This window comes from Medicago sativa, chromosome 4 (genome assembly GCF_051527215.1).
Source record: "Medicago sativa cultivar Bolivia chromosome 4, Bolivia_mono, whole genome shotgun sequence".
Lineage (NCBI taxonomy): Eukaryota > Viridiplantae > Streptophyta > Magnoliopsida > Fabales > Fabaceae > Medicago > Medicago sativa.
Genome location: NC_140752.1, coordinates 23831305 through 23848305, shown reverse-complemented (window position 1 = coordinate 23848305; position 17001 = coordinate 23831305). Strand labels below are relative to the sequence as shown.

General features: G+C 33.8%; 2 protein-coding genes across 2 annotated transcripts; both read left to right on the top strand.

The window, feature by feature from the left end:
* Positions 1 to 10750: 10750 nt before the first annotated feature.
* On the top strand, positions 10751 to 11999 carry LOC146927133 (F-box/kelch-repeat protein At3g06240-like). Its single transcript, XM_085708128.1, has one exon. The coding sequence runs from the start codon at positions 10821 to 10823 to the stop codon at positions 11997 to 11999; it is 1179 nt and encodes a 392-aa protein (XP_085564254.1). The 5' UTR covers positions 10751 to 10820.
* A 3346-nt stretch (positions 12000 to 15345) lies between these two features.
* On the top strand, positions 15346 to 16524 carry LOC146927132 (F-box/kelch-repeat protein At3g06240-like). The gene has a single exon (XM_085707017.1). It carries the CDS (start codon positions 15346 to 15348, stop codon positions 16522 to 16524), a length of 1179 nt encoding a protein of 392 aa, XP_085563143.1.
* Positions 16525 to 17001: the final 477 nt, after the last annotated feature.

The following is a 17001-nucleotide window of genomic DNA, read 5'->3' as shown; positions in this document are numbered from 1 at the left end:
GAAGTTAATGTGTCAAGATTCAAGAACGAGCCAAGATCAAGAGTATAGAAGTTCTGGCATCTAGAAGGAAAGTCACAGATGTTTATGCATGAGGTATGAAGTAAGAAGTTAAAGCGGAACAAAGTTATGAGAAATCACAAGGTTCACGGATTATGTGGAATTATGACGTATCTCTCGAACCTATGTTTTGCTTAATAGACTTGCTAAGGCTCGATATGATGTTGAGTTATAAAGTTTAAAAGAATTTTAGAAAAGATTTACGCGTATGGGTGATTGAAGTTGTCATTTTGAAAATTCACAAGAGATTTTCTAGGAACCGGTTTGCTACAACACTCGTAGAGCGGACTAGACTTATTGGAGTCTAGGTTTGGTGGCGCATATGTGTTATCAACTCGTTCTATGAATTTAGAGTAACGACCGGGGCCTAAACTCAATATATATAAAGTAGAAAATCATCAACGTCAATGACCCGTGCGCTAGTTTATGAAGTTTTCTTTAAAAGAAAAATCAACGAGCAAGCATTGGCGTGATTAAGCAAAATATAGTATACGAGAATACGAAGGTACAAGGTTAGATATGTCCGAATGCTAGATGAGTTTGTCAAGAAATTCGAGATTTGCTTGGAAACAAGTTCAAGTATGTTATGTATACCTCAGCAGGTAAATCCAACCAGCAAGAATGCAAGGTTTACCCCCAAGTCAAGTATTATAAGCATAAGATAAGTTATCATGAGTTTTGTTCTTACAAGGCAGTGGTAAAGACAAGTATGGGATTGTGACGTTGGTTGCAACATGGAAGATCTTGAGAATAGTTCAAGAAGTAATTATTCAAGTGGTAAGCAGAAATGCGAAGTCCCAATGGCTCTAACAGATTAGGGTATTAGCTTAAGCTAACCGGTGGGAATCAGAGTAGCGCCATGAAAGCTAATCGATTAATCATGAAACATGGAAGTTTAGTATGAAAGAATATTCGGTTGGTAACACAAGTTTAACAAGAATGTATCATAAGACAAGCGAGGAGTTCTCGATGTGATAATTAAGTATGGATGTTTAAATAGTTAACATTGGCTAAGGTAAAAGTTTAAAGTATGTGTCTTTACCTAGGTAAGATGAGAAAGGCAAGTGTCTCCATATATGAATGGGTCAGGATGTATGAATGATGATATTGGAAAACATGTGAGATTCAGACGGTTACCTCTTGTGACTCAAGTAATAATCGAAGCATCAAGAATGATGACCGGTACTCAGAAAAGGTATTAATGTTCAAGTAATACTTGAACAAGATTATTTGAGGATTCAAGTTTAATGTCCCTAGATAAGAGGAATAAGTTAATGTCAAGTGGGTAAAGGATCTTCTTGGTTTATGTCATGTATTAATATGTGTATGAGGTATGTATATCAGTTAAGAAGGTAAGAATCCACCTTCGAAGTTTAAGCATGATATCATGTAGGGAGGTGCGACTCCCGAGTTTTGTGCAATGAGAATCATACTTTCGTATGCAATACTTGTTGAGTGAAAACGATGCTTGTTAAGATATGTTAAAGCATGATTTATAACTTTTAAAGTTAAAATTGGTATCAAGGAACTTGGGAATGATGGTTATTTTAAACATGAAAGTTTTCATTGTCAAAACTGAGGAGGTACGTCATAAACAAGTAAATTCACTTAAGACATACAAACTTCAGGACCAACTTGTTGTGGGCAAGTTTGGGGCGAGTTGTAAAATCTTTTTCAAAATATAAAGACTCGTCCTGTGGTTCTGTGGTATCAATATAGACTCAGTTTTGAAATGATAATTCTTTTTGGCCATATGTTTATTCGTTCCAAGAACCCGTATACCAAAGTTTAGAAAAAATTTCTTAAAGCAAGATGATGGAACACGTATCGTTATCATTTAACAAGAAGCGGCACTTGAAAGTATGCACATGTTATGGAAACGACAATGATTGTATGAAGCCAATATCATACAGGATACACAGAATTGTGCTAAGAGTGTTTGATGTATGTGCAAGTGAATTTGCTAGAAAGTTTCAAGAGAATGTGAACCACGACATTGGTTATTAGATTATCATATGAAGTGGCAAGTTGATTTCACTTTTTCATGTCAAGCTATATGAGTTACCCATTATTTCGGGTGCAATGATATCTCAATGAGACTGGAAGATTTTTAAAGACTCGGAAAGAGATAAGAGAATCGTAGAATCGTTTATATGAGTAATGCAAGTAAGAGGCATGAGTCTCGAGGTACAGTAAGTAAATTGATGCATGAAAAGATGTCTTAATGTTACAAGTAAGCACTGCGGGGCAAACCTGGTTTCCGGTAGGATTCCAGTTAAAAGGAAAATCCTGAGTGCTCAAGTTAATGATAAGCTACTTGTATGAATGATTTATGTTAAGCGGGTAAGATACGAGTCCAAGACAATAAGTTTATGTGCTGCAAGGTAAGTTCCAAATCATGATATACTAAGATAACTCTGAGCTTGAGTGATAGTAAGATCAGGAAGACTATGTTCGGTTACATATGGGTTAAGAAACAAGATGAGGACATAATACGACGAACCCTTTGAATATGTATGAATAGAAATGTATGGCTCAGACCATAGATGGTAAGTTTTTGTCATGATGATTGGTAGTCGATCACTAAATTTCGAGGACGAAATTTTTTTAAGGAGGGTAGGATGTAATATCCCGCCTGTCAGCATCAGATATATTACCAGTCGATCGTGCCAGAGGATTAATATTTTGGAAAGCAAGTTAATGGAAAATATTTTATGACATGTCAGCTTTTTACGGGAAAAGTATCAGAGTCGTTTTAAACACGCTCAAGGCAAGGGAAAAATGGTAATTTCACGTGGAAGGGATATTTAATTGGATTTTGGCCAAAATATCTCATTATCCTCATCTCTTTCTCTCTCTAAGTTGAAGCAACTTTTCCTTCTCCCTTCTCTCTTCTCTCTCACGCCCTTTCTCACTTCCTCTCCATCAAACCTTCTCAAATCTTCTTCCCTAGCAAGATTTTATGCCATGATCTCTCATGTTGTCCTAAGTTTGAGAAGTTTGGGGTTTTGCTTGAATCTCTCCTCTCCTCTCTAGAAACTTATCTCATATTCTCTTTCTCTTTGAGGTAGCAATTTTACCAAGTTTGTGGAATTGGTAAGTCAAGTATGGATTGCTAGCAATTAGTGAGCAAGAAACAACCTTGATTTTAGATAGAAGCTTTGAGAACATCTTGCAATCAAGAATTAGGGTTATGATGAAGAAATCTTTGGGAATGGAGTAAGGATGATCAAGCAAGGATCATGATGTCTTATATTGCAAGAAAGATCATGATGGTATGATTTGGGTAAAGAAAGAAAGTGAAGCAAAGCTAGGGTTTTTGCTTGGAGCTTGTTGATGCTTCAAGATTATGATTAGGTGAGTTCCATAGCTAGTTTTCCTACCCTTTGGGATCATGTTTATGTCTTGTAAGAATAATATGAAAACTATGATAATTCTAGGGTTTAGTTATGTGATTAGATGCCCCTTTTCTTGCCATGCTTACTAAATGTGTTAATACTTGCCATATGAGTGCTTTACAAGTTTCCTATGATCAATTATGTTCCAAAATACTTAGAGACACTTGGTTTGAGGTTTTTGGGTCAAAAATACCATTTTTAAGTGTTCTGGACTGTCACTGCTCGCCACGGCGAGCTATTACTCGCCACAGCGAGCTAGAAGGCCGAACAGGGGGTACTACTCGCCCCCAACTCGCAACTGCGAGCAGCTACTCGCCACGGCGAGCAAGCTTACTCGCGAGGTGAGTGGACAGTGGACAGTGCACTATTTGCTTGTTTCGCGTATTGTTGGCATGTCCCGACTCAAGTTTTCTTCAAGCAGTCTTTTATAAAAGTAAACCCATCAAACCAAGGTCCTAAATGATGATCAAAGAAAGCATGATTCTTATGATATGAAGCAAGTATTAAGCATGTTAGTAAGGCATGGCATACGAGAGGATCATGTCATGAATGGGGTAGCAAGTTATTCATTAAGCAAGGGAAAACTAGAGCCTCGACATAGTTGTCGAGAACTAGCAAGTTAGCATGAATTCCTAGAATGATAGGACGCGAAGTATGTTATCTTCGCACATGATTAAGAATAAGATAGCAAGCATGTTATGACATGGAGTGATTAGTTAATCTCTCCACCATGAACAAGTACTAGCATTACAAGTAAAATTTTACCATTAATCGGATCGATCAAGGTTCCGAGGTAAACATGTATGCATGATTAGGTTTAACCTAAATTAACGACAAGACCATGACATGTATAAGTAGGTGGCATGTCTCTTGCTATCCACATCAGGGGGATACAAGGGGTTCTTATTATGAGAACGATTCAAGTCGTAAGGGACTCGCATGTCACTGAAAACACAAGACTAAGATTATAACCGCATGTCGGTGTTCGTGTCTCTTGTTATCCACGTCAGGGGGATACGGGAGATTCTCGACTCAAGGGGAACGGTTCAAGCCGCAAGGGACCTGCACGACACCGAGGAGTCCGATGTACGTACATCGGTCATGGTGGGATTGTTCTCGAGGTTACTCCACCCGGGGCTCTCCGTAAAATGAATCAAGATAATAATTGTTTGTTCAACGCTAACATAATGAATGAACTTATGTACGATCATGTAGCTTATGTTATGATATGCAAGAATGATTCCATGCATGAATAAGTTCAAGAACAAGAGCATTAGATGCTATAAGATAAGTGCAAGTCATGTATAGAGCAAGTAAAGAACATGATATCGATGACGTTCTTAGGTTTCCCCTAAACGTTCGGTTTAGAATCGTACCATGGTTATGTTATGTTTAGGCCTTGATACGTAGAGCGTATTCTTGGCAATGCGGTTTTAGTTTCCCCCTCGACCGCCATGACACGTATAGGAAGTGAAGCCTATAACAAGTGAGATGAACCTATGACGGGTCTAGCATGCACTACCGTCTAGGAAAGCATGGCCGCACACGTATAATCAACCGTCAGGTTGTGTTGTAGACACGTGGTGACCGTAGGTTTCCTCTGAGGTTACCTATAGCCTAGGATTTAGGGGAACTCACTGAGACATTATGTCTCATCCCAATCCTTATTTGTTTCAGATATCAGGTTGGACGTCAAGGTAGTAGCCTGATGGATTTTTCAGCAAGAGCTCGTTCGTACCCGAAGCATGAAGGATATGGATCTCAAGAATGTATTTATTTAGATTAGACAAGATATGATGTATTGATAATGTATGAACGCGTTTTGTTGTATATAAATTCATTCAAAGTTTTTATGTTGTAAATTTTTAATGTATCCAGTACTAAACTTAACGCACGTGCTAGACTTTCTAGATACGTCTAGTATGGGTGTTACACATCTTCAGCAAATTCAAAAGTTTGAAGAAAACTTTAGTGGGCTTGAAGCAGATTTGGACCGTTTACCAGACCCAATCCAACAAGAGTGTTGTGAACACATTCAAAAGTACAAAGGACACCAATGCAAGTGGTGTGCAAAGGACATGAAAAACATGGCCGACAAAGAATCGTTGTATGACAGTGACGCATCACCAAACAACGAAAAAAATGTAGAAAGTTAGTGGGCATGGGACCCATTTAGAGATAAACCTTAGCTCTAAGGCAATAATGTAATCTACTTTTACATTTTCTTTCTTTTTCTTTTGTCATGTCATGAGTTGTAGCCAGCTGTAAGGATAGAGACATTGTTCCATCTTGTAAGTCTCTATGCCTATAAATAAGAGCCTCGAAGCTCATTTGTATTCACCATGTTTTGAGAATATTAAGTAATATCAGTTTGATATAAACTTTGCCTCTTAGTTTTTCTTTAAAACTAGTGGTCCTATAGTGGTAAAACACTATAGCTAAGAATTCTTGAGGTAATACTTTGGAGGAATTCGCCTTGAGTTGGGATAAACTCAACACAAGCAGGAAAAATTGCTGAAGAAATCAAATTGTTGAAGCAAATCAAACCGTATTTCTGAAGAAATAATCAGGTATGAATTTATTTAAACATCATGACTGAAATCTCATATTTTGAAGGAATGTCTAGTTATTATGCTGATAGCATAATAGATAATAAAGTAGAAGAAGCAGATTTATCTTTAACTGCAGAAGAAAATTTTAAAAGAAAAATCAGTAAATCGAAAGAATTTCTTTCAAGAAAAAATATTTTGAAATTTGGAATAATGATCGGAGAAGAAGCAATTCCGATTGAAACAACTCAAGGAAATATAGTTATATCTACTATAGATAAAAAACAAATCGATAAAAGACATGAAATTTTTTCTGAAAACGAAAGAAGAGAAATTGGTTATATTCATATATCAACCATTCAAATTCTAATCAAAAGTACTTTTATGTAAGGTATTGATTCACCTCTAGAAATAGCCCAAGAAGACTCTAGGATTTTAGACAAAAGACATGCAACAATTGCACAAGGAAAGTGTAATCTAAAATATGGAAAAGTAAAATTTGATATAAATCTACGAATGGGATTATCCCTAAAAGATAAAGATCTAGACAGATCTATAGTTTTTCATTATAAAATGGAAGATTCAAAATTTATGAAAGAAGGTAATCATCCCTTTACAATTTATTACAAAATTAGTTAATATTTGAGTAATTCACACCATATAACATAGAATTCTTAGGAAAAGATACAATTCATATTGATGAGTTGTTTACACCATTGATTACTCTAGAATCACCAATATTTAAAAATTTCGCAAGAAATAGCTTTTCTTTAATAGAAGCAGAAAAGAATCTGTTTGAAAAAACAGAAAAACCATTGCTTAGAAGCCAAAGTCTTCGAATAGCATCACCTAACAAAGAACGAAAAGATTTTAGCAAATCATTAAGCTCTCAGATTATACTTGAAGATGATGCCTCATCCTCGAGTAATATTTCATTCGAACCTCCTAGAAAGGATTTCGAGATCAAAAAAGAAAATGAGTTTAAAAAATTGCATGATTTTATAAAAACCTTATCAACACAGGTTAATCAAATAAACCAAAGCCTATAAATTAGTCAAGATTTTACATATATAAAATATGCCTGGCATAACAATAAAAAATGAATTAAAATTATTTAAATTAGAACTAGAAAATCTAGTTAATAAAAGAGAAATAAACTATGACAGGATAATAATGAAAGAAACTCTTTGGAGATTTCGTGAACTATTAATTACGCACATTTCTTTATAGAAATACTCTTAGAAGAAATAGAAGAAGTAGAAAATCTCTCTATTCAACAGAAAGAAAGAGCAACAACATTATTATGGCCTTTCGAATGTTTAATTCATCTTAAACAACTTTTAAAAAAGATTGAAGAAGATTCCGGTGGCAATTCTGCCCAAAATCTGGTATCAGAGCTAGGTACACAATCCTAAGGAATAAAAAAAATGATGATTTTTTAACATCAGTTAAATTTTTAACCGACTTAAAAAGATATGTGTTGTCAAAATCCACGTGGCATGCCCTGATTGGGCAATGTTATATAACATAAATTCCCGGGAATGGACCTCTCCAGTGACTGGAGGGTCCAGTGAAATCTCAGCCTTTAAATCAAAATAAATTCTTGAAAATCTAAATGTTTAAAACTTGAAATTATGAGAGATAATAAATTTAATGGTGTAGATTCCCACACTGCAGAAAACAGGAGAAAAATACACAGGAGGAAATCCCCTCCCATAAATTCCCCAATGTTACACAAGTGGAACCCCATGGGCATGAGTGTATCCATTATTATTCCAAAAGGTGGAAAGCTTTACATGAGCCATATTAATCTCTGTATAAATATGTATTGATGCCATATTAATCTAAAACCCTAAAATTTCCCCCTTTTCAGATTTTGGGTTTGGGATGAATTTGTTGTGTTAAGTTGAGTTTAGCATGAAGAGGAAAGGCTGAAGGTTGGATTGGTGTGGTGAAAACAGAAAGCAAGTAATAGGTTTGCTGTGTATATAACTAGTAAAAGCTTTGAACGAATTTTTCAAGTTTGAAGTGGTACTGGGTTTTGATATGGTGTGCAGATTTGGAGGTACATAAGAGCTGAGTTTGTGTGTGTGATTCATTTTCCTCGGTGTGGTTTTGAGGAAGGTGGATGTGTGTGTGTTAGAGAGTGTAGATCCAGATTTATGGTGTGCAGATTTTTCTGGATTTTTTGTTTTGTTTGTTGTTCTGTTCATGATTCGATTTTGAAGATAACCTCTTTTTGCAGTGTTTTTCCTCTCTCCAATCCTCAAAATCAATTTTTTTTTTCATCTTGGTTTTTCTTTAATCTGATAAAGATTTGATTTTGCTGTTGAGAAGCTGCGACGAATCAACTCAAATTAAGATTCCAGAAGAATCAATTTAGGGAAGCAATATAATTGGAGAGAAATTTGGATGTGAATGTGGATCTGGATCTGATTTAATTGAGTTGAAGAAGAAGCGAAACTTGGGTGTGATTTAATTGAATTGAAGAAGAAGCAGTCTGGTTACATAGGAATGGTTAGTTTTGCTTTGGGTGTAATCTTCATGTAAATAAACATAGAACTTGATCCATTGAAGGGTGGAAGATAAGATGCTTCTTCTTGCTGATAAACAAAACACGTTGGGAAAGAAGCATGATTAATTGATTTCACTAGATTTTTTATTAAATTAAAAATAATTTTTTTTTTTTTAATTTTAAAATTTTCTTCCTTTTCTGATTCTATTTATTTAATTTAATTGAATGTTTTCTTAATTTTGAAAAATAATTTAATTAGTATTAATTAATTTATAAATGCTTAAAAAAAACTTGAAATGACATGTATTTGCCACATGGATGAGTTCGTACAGTCAGCAAGTGACATCTAAGCAAAATGGTGCCAAATCAGCAAGAAAGTGGGGCCAAAGACTTTTTTAAAAAACAAAAAAATTTTGCAGGGATGGATTTCAATTTTTTTTTTTACCAGGGACCAAAACCCAAACTCGCTATATTTGCAGGGACCAAAAGCATATTTTAGCCTAATTAAAAACAAGTATCGTGTGCAAATTAAATTATGACAAGGCCTTCGACTAAGCCAAAATAACATGTAGATAATAAGACAGGAGTCGTGGAGAGATTTAAGGAATTTTTGTTAGCAAGATGGAAGAATAACAAACAAGTATGAGATTTTTTTGAAATTTATTCCCTTGCTTCCTCTCTCTCTTCTCTCCTTCTCAAACCCTAGTCGTCACCCCTTTCTTCTTCTTCTTGTCAGAGGGGTGATTTGGGGTCAATTTTGACCCAAAAATCACCCATCCGAGTTGTTTTTCCTTCTATCTTAATTAAATAAGTGATTTCACGTATTTTCTATTTTCTTTCGTTTGTTTTTGTGATTTCGTCGTCTCTGAACGACTCTGTTTGTTTTGATTTCCCGTCTTTGTGCGGTGTGTTTTTGATTTCCCGTCTTAGTGCGGTGTTTATTTGATTCATGTTGAAAGACTAGCTTTGAGCAAGTGCAGATCCGATCAATGACAATGGCTTTGGCATCGTCAACGTTGCAGATCTGGAGACATGAGTATTCCGGAGACTTGAATATAGTCGTATTAGTCATATTTGTAGGCATAGATACTCTGCCGTTTTATGCTATTAACATGGATGCTGTGAGTTTGTTCACAGATTCATCCTTTTTGTTTTTAGCGAATTTGAATTTGTATTGTATCGATGTACTCTAGCAATTTGAATGAATGAATATTGTTTACTTTGGTCAAAAAAAAAAAACAAACACGTATGAGAAACCAATATTTTCAAGAATATTAATGACTAATGTCAAAAGATAGTGACACATATTTATTAATAATCTATCCTATATGTAAAGAAAACTATCCCTTTTAGTGCTTTTGGGCAGAATTTTTCTTTCCAAAAATACTCTCAATTTTCAATACAAATAACACATGTAACAAATAGATAAGAATAATAAATTTAAATATTAAAACAAATGTAACAAACACGATATGAATATATTTTTTTGTTCTTTTACCTTTATCATTTAAAAAGTGTAACAAACTAGATGAGTATATTTATACTTAATTTTTCATCATTCCAATTATACTCTTAAACAACTTTTTCTATAATAAAATTGTTGTTGGTGTCATTAGAAAAAGAATTTAGATTATATTTTTTATTATATTGTATTGTTGTCAGTGTCGTTGAAATAGATAATCATGGTTAATTTGATTTTTTATAACTTGGACGAAACTAACATTTATATTTTTTTATTTTAATCAAAATCAAAATTTCATGAAAAAAACACCGTTCATAATTTTCAAACGTTAACACAGTAAAAAGAGCGGAAAGACGAGCACGTGAGTGCCCATCTTTTCGGTAATAATAATAATAATAATAATAATAATAATAATAATAATAATAATAATAATAATAGTAATATTAATAAAATAAATATTTCTCTACTAGAATGTTTTTCATATTTCTCATTAAAAGAAAAACAAATTACACTCTTGAAATATCTTCAAAATTTACAATAATGAAGACGAAGGAAGAAAATATATTCAATTTTTTTTTTTGAGGTGAAAGATAGATTCAAAATTTTACATTAGGACTAATCAAAATCAAATTGGATTATTATTATTAAAAAAAATAAATTGGATTAGATTTTTTATTCTTTTTTACCAAATAAAATCATGATAAAAAAAGGGTATTATATAATATACTTTTATGCAAATTCAAGTTGTTTTTTGCTTCTCTCTGAAAAAAAAAAAGTTGTTTGTTGCTTCTCTTTGGAATCGGTGGCTAGGGTTTAACTTGAACGGCAGGCACCCTTCAATGGAAGACACTTTGACGTTGGCGTTCCTCCCAGATGAACTGATCGTTGAAATCATCTCCCGTCTCCCCGTGAAAACTCTTATGCGGTTCAGGTGCCTCAAAAAATCTTTCAACACTCTCATCTCTGATCCTAACTTTGTTAAAATCCATCTCAAGAAATCGGAACGAAACCCGCACCTCGCAGTCTCTGCGTACCAAAACACCGACAATGAACCATATCTCTTAACCTTCCCAATTTCTCGTTTACTTAAGAATTCATCGACCACCATTCACTACGATCCTTACTATCGATTGAATGACAATGACGGTAGTTGGCGAGTAGTTGGGTCATGCAATGGATTGCTATGCTTGCTTGATCGGAATACTTCACCCTCTCATCAGCGGCTTTGTTTGTGGAACCCGGCCACTAGGATAAAATCTGAATTTTATATAGCCCCAAGTAATTATTATAAGTTCCTTTTTATTTACGATAATTTCACTAAAACTTATAAGGTGGTAGCGTTTTGTGTCGAGTTGGATGAGGACAGCGGTAATGCAACAGGTATGGTGAAAGTTTTAAGCATCGGGAATAATTCTTGGAGAAATATTCAATGTTTACTGCTTCCAATTTATTGGTTTCAACCTTATAATAATAGTTTCTGGGTGCATTTGAATGGTTCTATTAACTGGTTGGCCCTTCGAAAAAACTTTGACAAATATACTTTTTTTTGTAATGATGGTCGTATAACTGTTGATGAAGATGTGATTGTTTCGCTTGATCTCTCCACCGAGTCACACACTCGGCTGTTGTTGCCCCAAGGTTTTGATGAGGTGCAATGTCATCAGCCGACACTTGCGGTTTTGATGGACTGTCTTTGTTTTTCTTACGATTTCAAGAGAACTCATTATGTTATTTGGCAGATGAAGGATTTTGGAGTTCACGAGTCTTGGATTCAATTATTTAAAATTAGTTATCAGAATTTATTTTCATTTCACGGTTGTGGAACGAAGCTTGGACGGATAAGATTGTTGCCATTGCATCTTTCTGAGAACGGCGATACATTGACATTGGCAAGTTATGGCAACGTGGCAATTGTCTATAACTGTAGGGACAATACAACAGCAAAAATTGGAATCACTAATCAAATATTTTGGCCACAAGCCAGAGGTTACGTCGAAAGTTTGGTTTCGACTCGTTGAATGTGAGTTTCTATTCCACGCATTACTTGTTTGAATTTTGATTACTTCCTGTATGTTGCCTTTAAATTCTTGTCACTTCATAATAATAGAATGTGTTGAATATTTTGTCTGATGACTTATCCGCTTACCTTGTACATATTTTGTGTGATTCGTGGATACCGCTATTAGGAGTAGAATTTTGTCTCCTCATTTTCTTTATTTATATGTTTGAGTTTATGATTTGTCTATCCTCCATGAGATATGTTATAATTTTTAAGAGGCGAAGCGTCGGTATTTCATCAGTTTAGGTCTAGCAACTTAAGCTTCATGAACTTTACTCATGTCCTTAAGATTTATCAGTAAAATACCCTTGTTGAAAGCAGTGTTTACATGAGATGGAAAACCGTTGTCGATATTGCATTTCTGATAAATTTGCTACGACCAAATTCAAGCTACTTGTGCCTTTTCCTTTTCAAGGTCACTAGTCTCATGAACAAGGTTAATATTAACTATGAGTGTGCATATTTGAAAATAATGTTTTTCTCTTTTTTGCAGAGATGATTTTTCCCTCAGCATGTTCAAGTGTCCTCTTGATGATTGAAGTAATTTGTTTGAGTTTATGGGTCATCGCATTTAAACTAATTTGTCTTGCTGAACTTATTTTGTTTTGCATAGATTAAGAGACATAAACTCTAGCATAATATTTGTTAGACAAAGGATTTAATTAAAGTAAATTCATCTAGATTTCTATTTTTTGTCAGAAACATATTTATCAAAGTGAAGTTATACCTTTTCATTTTTTTATTAGATTGTTTAGTTGTGTACTGAAAGTATGGTAGAAATACCATGAGAAAGGAAATTTATAACCAACAAAAATAGCATATATATGTTAATTACGGTGCCAGTTCAAATTATTTTTGGTGATAGAACAATTTAAAGAAAAATGACTGTAAAAAATCAAATTATGATTGAAGTTAATTACTGTGCGATCAATCATCTCTTGTAATAAGGGAAACACAAGAACAACCTTTTGCATAAACTTATAAAAGAAAGTTCAAAAGAAAATCTAAGGCTTTGTTTGGGAGTTTGGAGGGGATGGGAATGAAGGGTTTTGAAGGAAAAAAAAATATAGGCGAAAATTGAGAAATTTTTCACATTGTTTGAAAGAGTGTTTTTTTAGAGTGATATTAATGTTTATGATTAATATATTTTTAATTTTAAGAAAATTATACCAACATATATTAAATTTGAAGAATTCACGTAAACTCTCCCAAACCCTCCTCCAATACAATTTTTAGTTCCTCGAAATGAGGTGGGTTATATATTTTGAAGAAAAATAAGTCCCCTAAAACCCCTTCTTCCTTTTTCTACTTTTCCCGCAAACTCGCAGACAAAGCCTAAGTCATGGAGAGAATTGTGATGCTCTGTTTTGTTGAAAAATACCCTTTCTTTGATCACTTGGCAAAAGAGTTTCATTAAAGTCTCCCATAAGCATCTAGGGACCAACAAAAGTAATGGTGATGTTAGTGACATAATGCCAAAAATTGGGGCGCATGGTGGGGTTAGGACTTGCGTATACGCATGTACAAGTGGTGGTTGCGTTTCCGCGACTTATAGTGAAGGTTATGGAGTATTGGTTGAAGTTAAGGACAGTTGATATGGTGGTTGTAGCAGTTTGTTTCATGATCCATATTCCTCTCAAATGGCCACTGGCTTTAATAGCAGTTTGTTTCATGATCCATATTCCTCCCAAAAGGTGGAAAGCTTTACATAAGCTTTACATGAGCCATATTACTTTGTGTATAAATATGTATTGATGCCATTTTCTTTTATTTTTCAAAGCAATGGAATAAAATGCTCAAATAAGAATGACTGTTTCTTAATTAAAAACAAGTAACGTGTGTAAATTAAATTATGACAAGGCCTTTGACTAAGCCAAGATAATAAGACTGAGTCATGGAAAGATTTAAGGAATTTTGGTTAGCAAGATGGAAGAATAACAAACACGTATGAGAAACCAATATTTTTAAGAATATTAATGACTCATAACAAAAGGTAGTGACACATATTTTTAATAATCTATACTATAAATAAAGAAAACAACTACCCCTTTCAGTACCTTTGGACTGAATTTTTTTCCAAAATTACTCTCAATTTTCAATACAAATAACACATGTAACAAATAGATAAGAATAAATATAAATATTAAAACAAATGTAACAAACACAATATATATATATATATATATATATATATATATATATATATATATATATATATATAGGGGTTTGCTAGGATACACCCACTAGTTTTTATTAAGGTGTGTTTTAGCAAAGATATAACTAAAAAGTTGTTAAATACACCTTAAGGTGAATGTTGCTAAAACACACCTTCTAAAAAATAAGTGGGTGTATGTTAGCAACTCCTATAGGCATTTGCTAGGATACACCCACTTATTTTTTAGAAGGTGTGTTTTAGCAAGTTATAACTAAAAAGTAGTTAAATACACCTTAAGGTGTAGCTTGCTAAAACACTCCCACATAAAAACTAGTGGGTGTGTTCTAGCAAATCCCATATATATATATATATATATATATATATATATATATATATATATATATATATATATATATATATATATATTACCTTTATCATTTAAAAAGTGCAACAAATTACATGAGTATATTTATACTTACTTTTTCATCATTCCAATTATACCCTTAAACAACTTTTTCTATAATAAAATTGTTGTTGGTGTCATTAAAAATAGAATTTAGATTATATTTTTTTATTATATTGTATTATTTTCGATGTCGTTGAAATAGATAATCATGGTTAATTTGATTTTTTATAACTTGAATGAAACAAACATTTATATTTTTTAGTTTTAATCAAAATCAAAATTTCATGAAAAAAACACCGTTCATAATTTTCAAACGTCAACACAATAAAAAGAACGGAAAGACTGACACATGAGTGCCCGTCTTTTCGGTGGTAGTAGTAATAATAATAATAAAATATTTCTCTACTAGAATGTTTTTCATATTTCTCATTAAAAGAAAAACAAATTACACTTTTGAAATGTCTTCAAAATTTACAATAAGGAAGACGAAGGAAGAAAATGTATTCATTTTTTTTTTAGATGAAAGATAGATTCAAAATTTTACATTAGGACAAATCAAAATCAAATTGGATTATTATTAAAAAAAAATCAAATTGGATTAGATTTTTTATTTTTTTACCAAATAAAATCATGATAAAAAAAGGTATTATATATAAACATAAAATAACATTCAAATTCTAGTTGTTTGCTGCTTCTCTTTGGAATCGGTGGTTAGGGTTCAACTTGAACGGCAGGCACCCTTCAATGGACGACACTACAACGTTGCCGTTCCTCCCCGATGAACTGATCGTTGAAATCATATCCCGACTCCCCGTGAGACCTCTTTTGCGGTTTAGGTGCCTCAACAAATCTTTCAACACTCTCATCTCTGATCCCAACTTTGTTAAAATTCATCTCAAGAAATCGGAACGAAACCCGCACCTCTCAGTCTTTTCATTCCGATACCCTGACAATGAAACATATATCTTAACCTTCCCAATTTCTCGTTTACATGAGAATCCATCCATCACCATCCCCTACGATCCTTACTATCGATTGGATGACAGTGACGGTAGTTGGCGAATTGTTGGTTCATGCAATGGATTGCTATGCTTGATTGATCGGAATACTTCACCCGTTCATCAAAGGCTTTGTTTGTGGAACCCAGCCACTAGGATAAAATCTGAATTTCATTTAGCCCCGCGTAATTATCATAATTTCCATTTTGGTTACAATAATTTGACTGAAACTTATAAGGTGGTAGCATTTTGTGTTGAGTTGGATGAGGACAGCGGTAATGCAACAGGCATGGTGAAAGTTTTAAGCATTGGGAATAATTCTTGGCGAAATATTCAATGTTTGCTGCTTCCACTTGATTGCTTTGAATCTCGTTTGAATAGTTTTTGTGTGCATTTGAATGGTACTATTGACTGGTTGGCCCTTCGGAATTACTTTGACAAATATAGTCCTTCTTTTAATGATGGTCGTATAACTTTTGATGAATATGTGATTGTTTCGCTTGATCTCTCCACCGAGTCACACATTCAGCTGCTGTTGCCTCAGGGTTTTGATGAGGTGCCATGTCATCATCCGACACTTGCAGTTTTGATGGATTGTCTTTGTTTTTCTCATGATTTCAAGAGAACTCATTATGTTATTTGGCAGATGAAGGATTTTGGAGTTCACGATTCTTGGATTCAATTATTTAAAATTAGTTATCAGAACTTATCTTCATTTGACGGTTATGGAACGAAGCTTGGACAGATTAGATTGTTGCCATTGCATCTTTCCGAGAACGGTGATACATTGATATTGGCAAGTTATGGCAACGAGGCAATTGTCTATAACTGTAGAGACAATACAACAGCAAAAATCGGAATTACTAATCAAATATTTTGGCCACCAACCAAAGGTTACGTTGAAAGTTTGGTTTCGACTCATTGATTGTGAGTTTCTATTCCACATATTACTTGTTTGAATCTTTGTTACTTCGTGTATGTTGCCTTTAAATCCTTAATAGACCGTTGAATATTTTGTCTGATGACTTATCCGCTTACCTTGTTCATATTTTGTGTGATTTGTGGATACCATTATTAGGAGTAGCGTCTTGTCTCCTCCTTTTCTTTATTATGTTTGAGTTCAGGATTGGCTCTCTTCTCTATTATTTTTTTCTGCGTCCATGAGATATGTTATAATTTGTATGAGGCGAAGTGTCGGTATTTCATCAGTTTTAGGTCTAGCAACTTAAGTTTCAAGCACTTCGCTCATATCCTCAAGATTTATCAGTACAATCCCCTTCTGAAAGCAGTGTTTACATGAGATGGAAAACCGTTGTCGATATTGCATTTTTTATACGTATATGAACCAGTCTCATCTATGTTCGTTTTCATATGTGAACCAGTCTTCATTCTTTTGGTTTTA

Coding starts and splice junctions, on each gene's coding strand:
- LOC146927133 (XM_085708128.1), top strand. CDS start 10,821: ATGGAAGACACTTTGACGTTGGCGTTCCTCCCAGATGAACTGATCGTT.
- LOC146927132 (XM_085707017.1), top strand. CDS start 15,346: ATGGACGACACTACAACGTTGCCGTTCCTCCCCGATGAACTGATCGTT.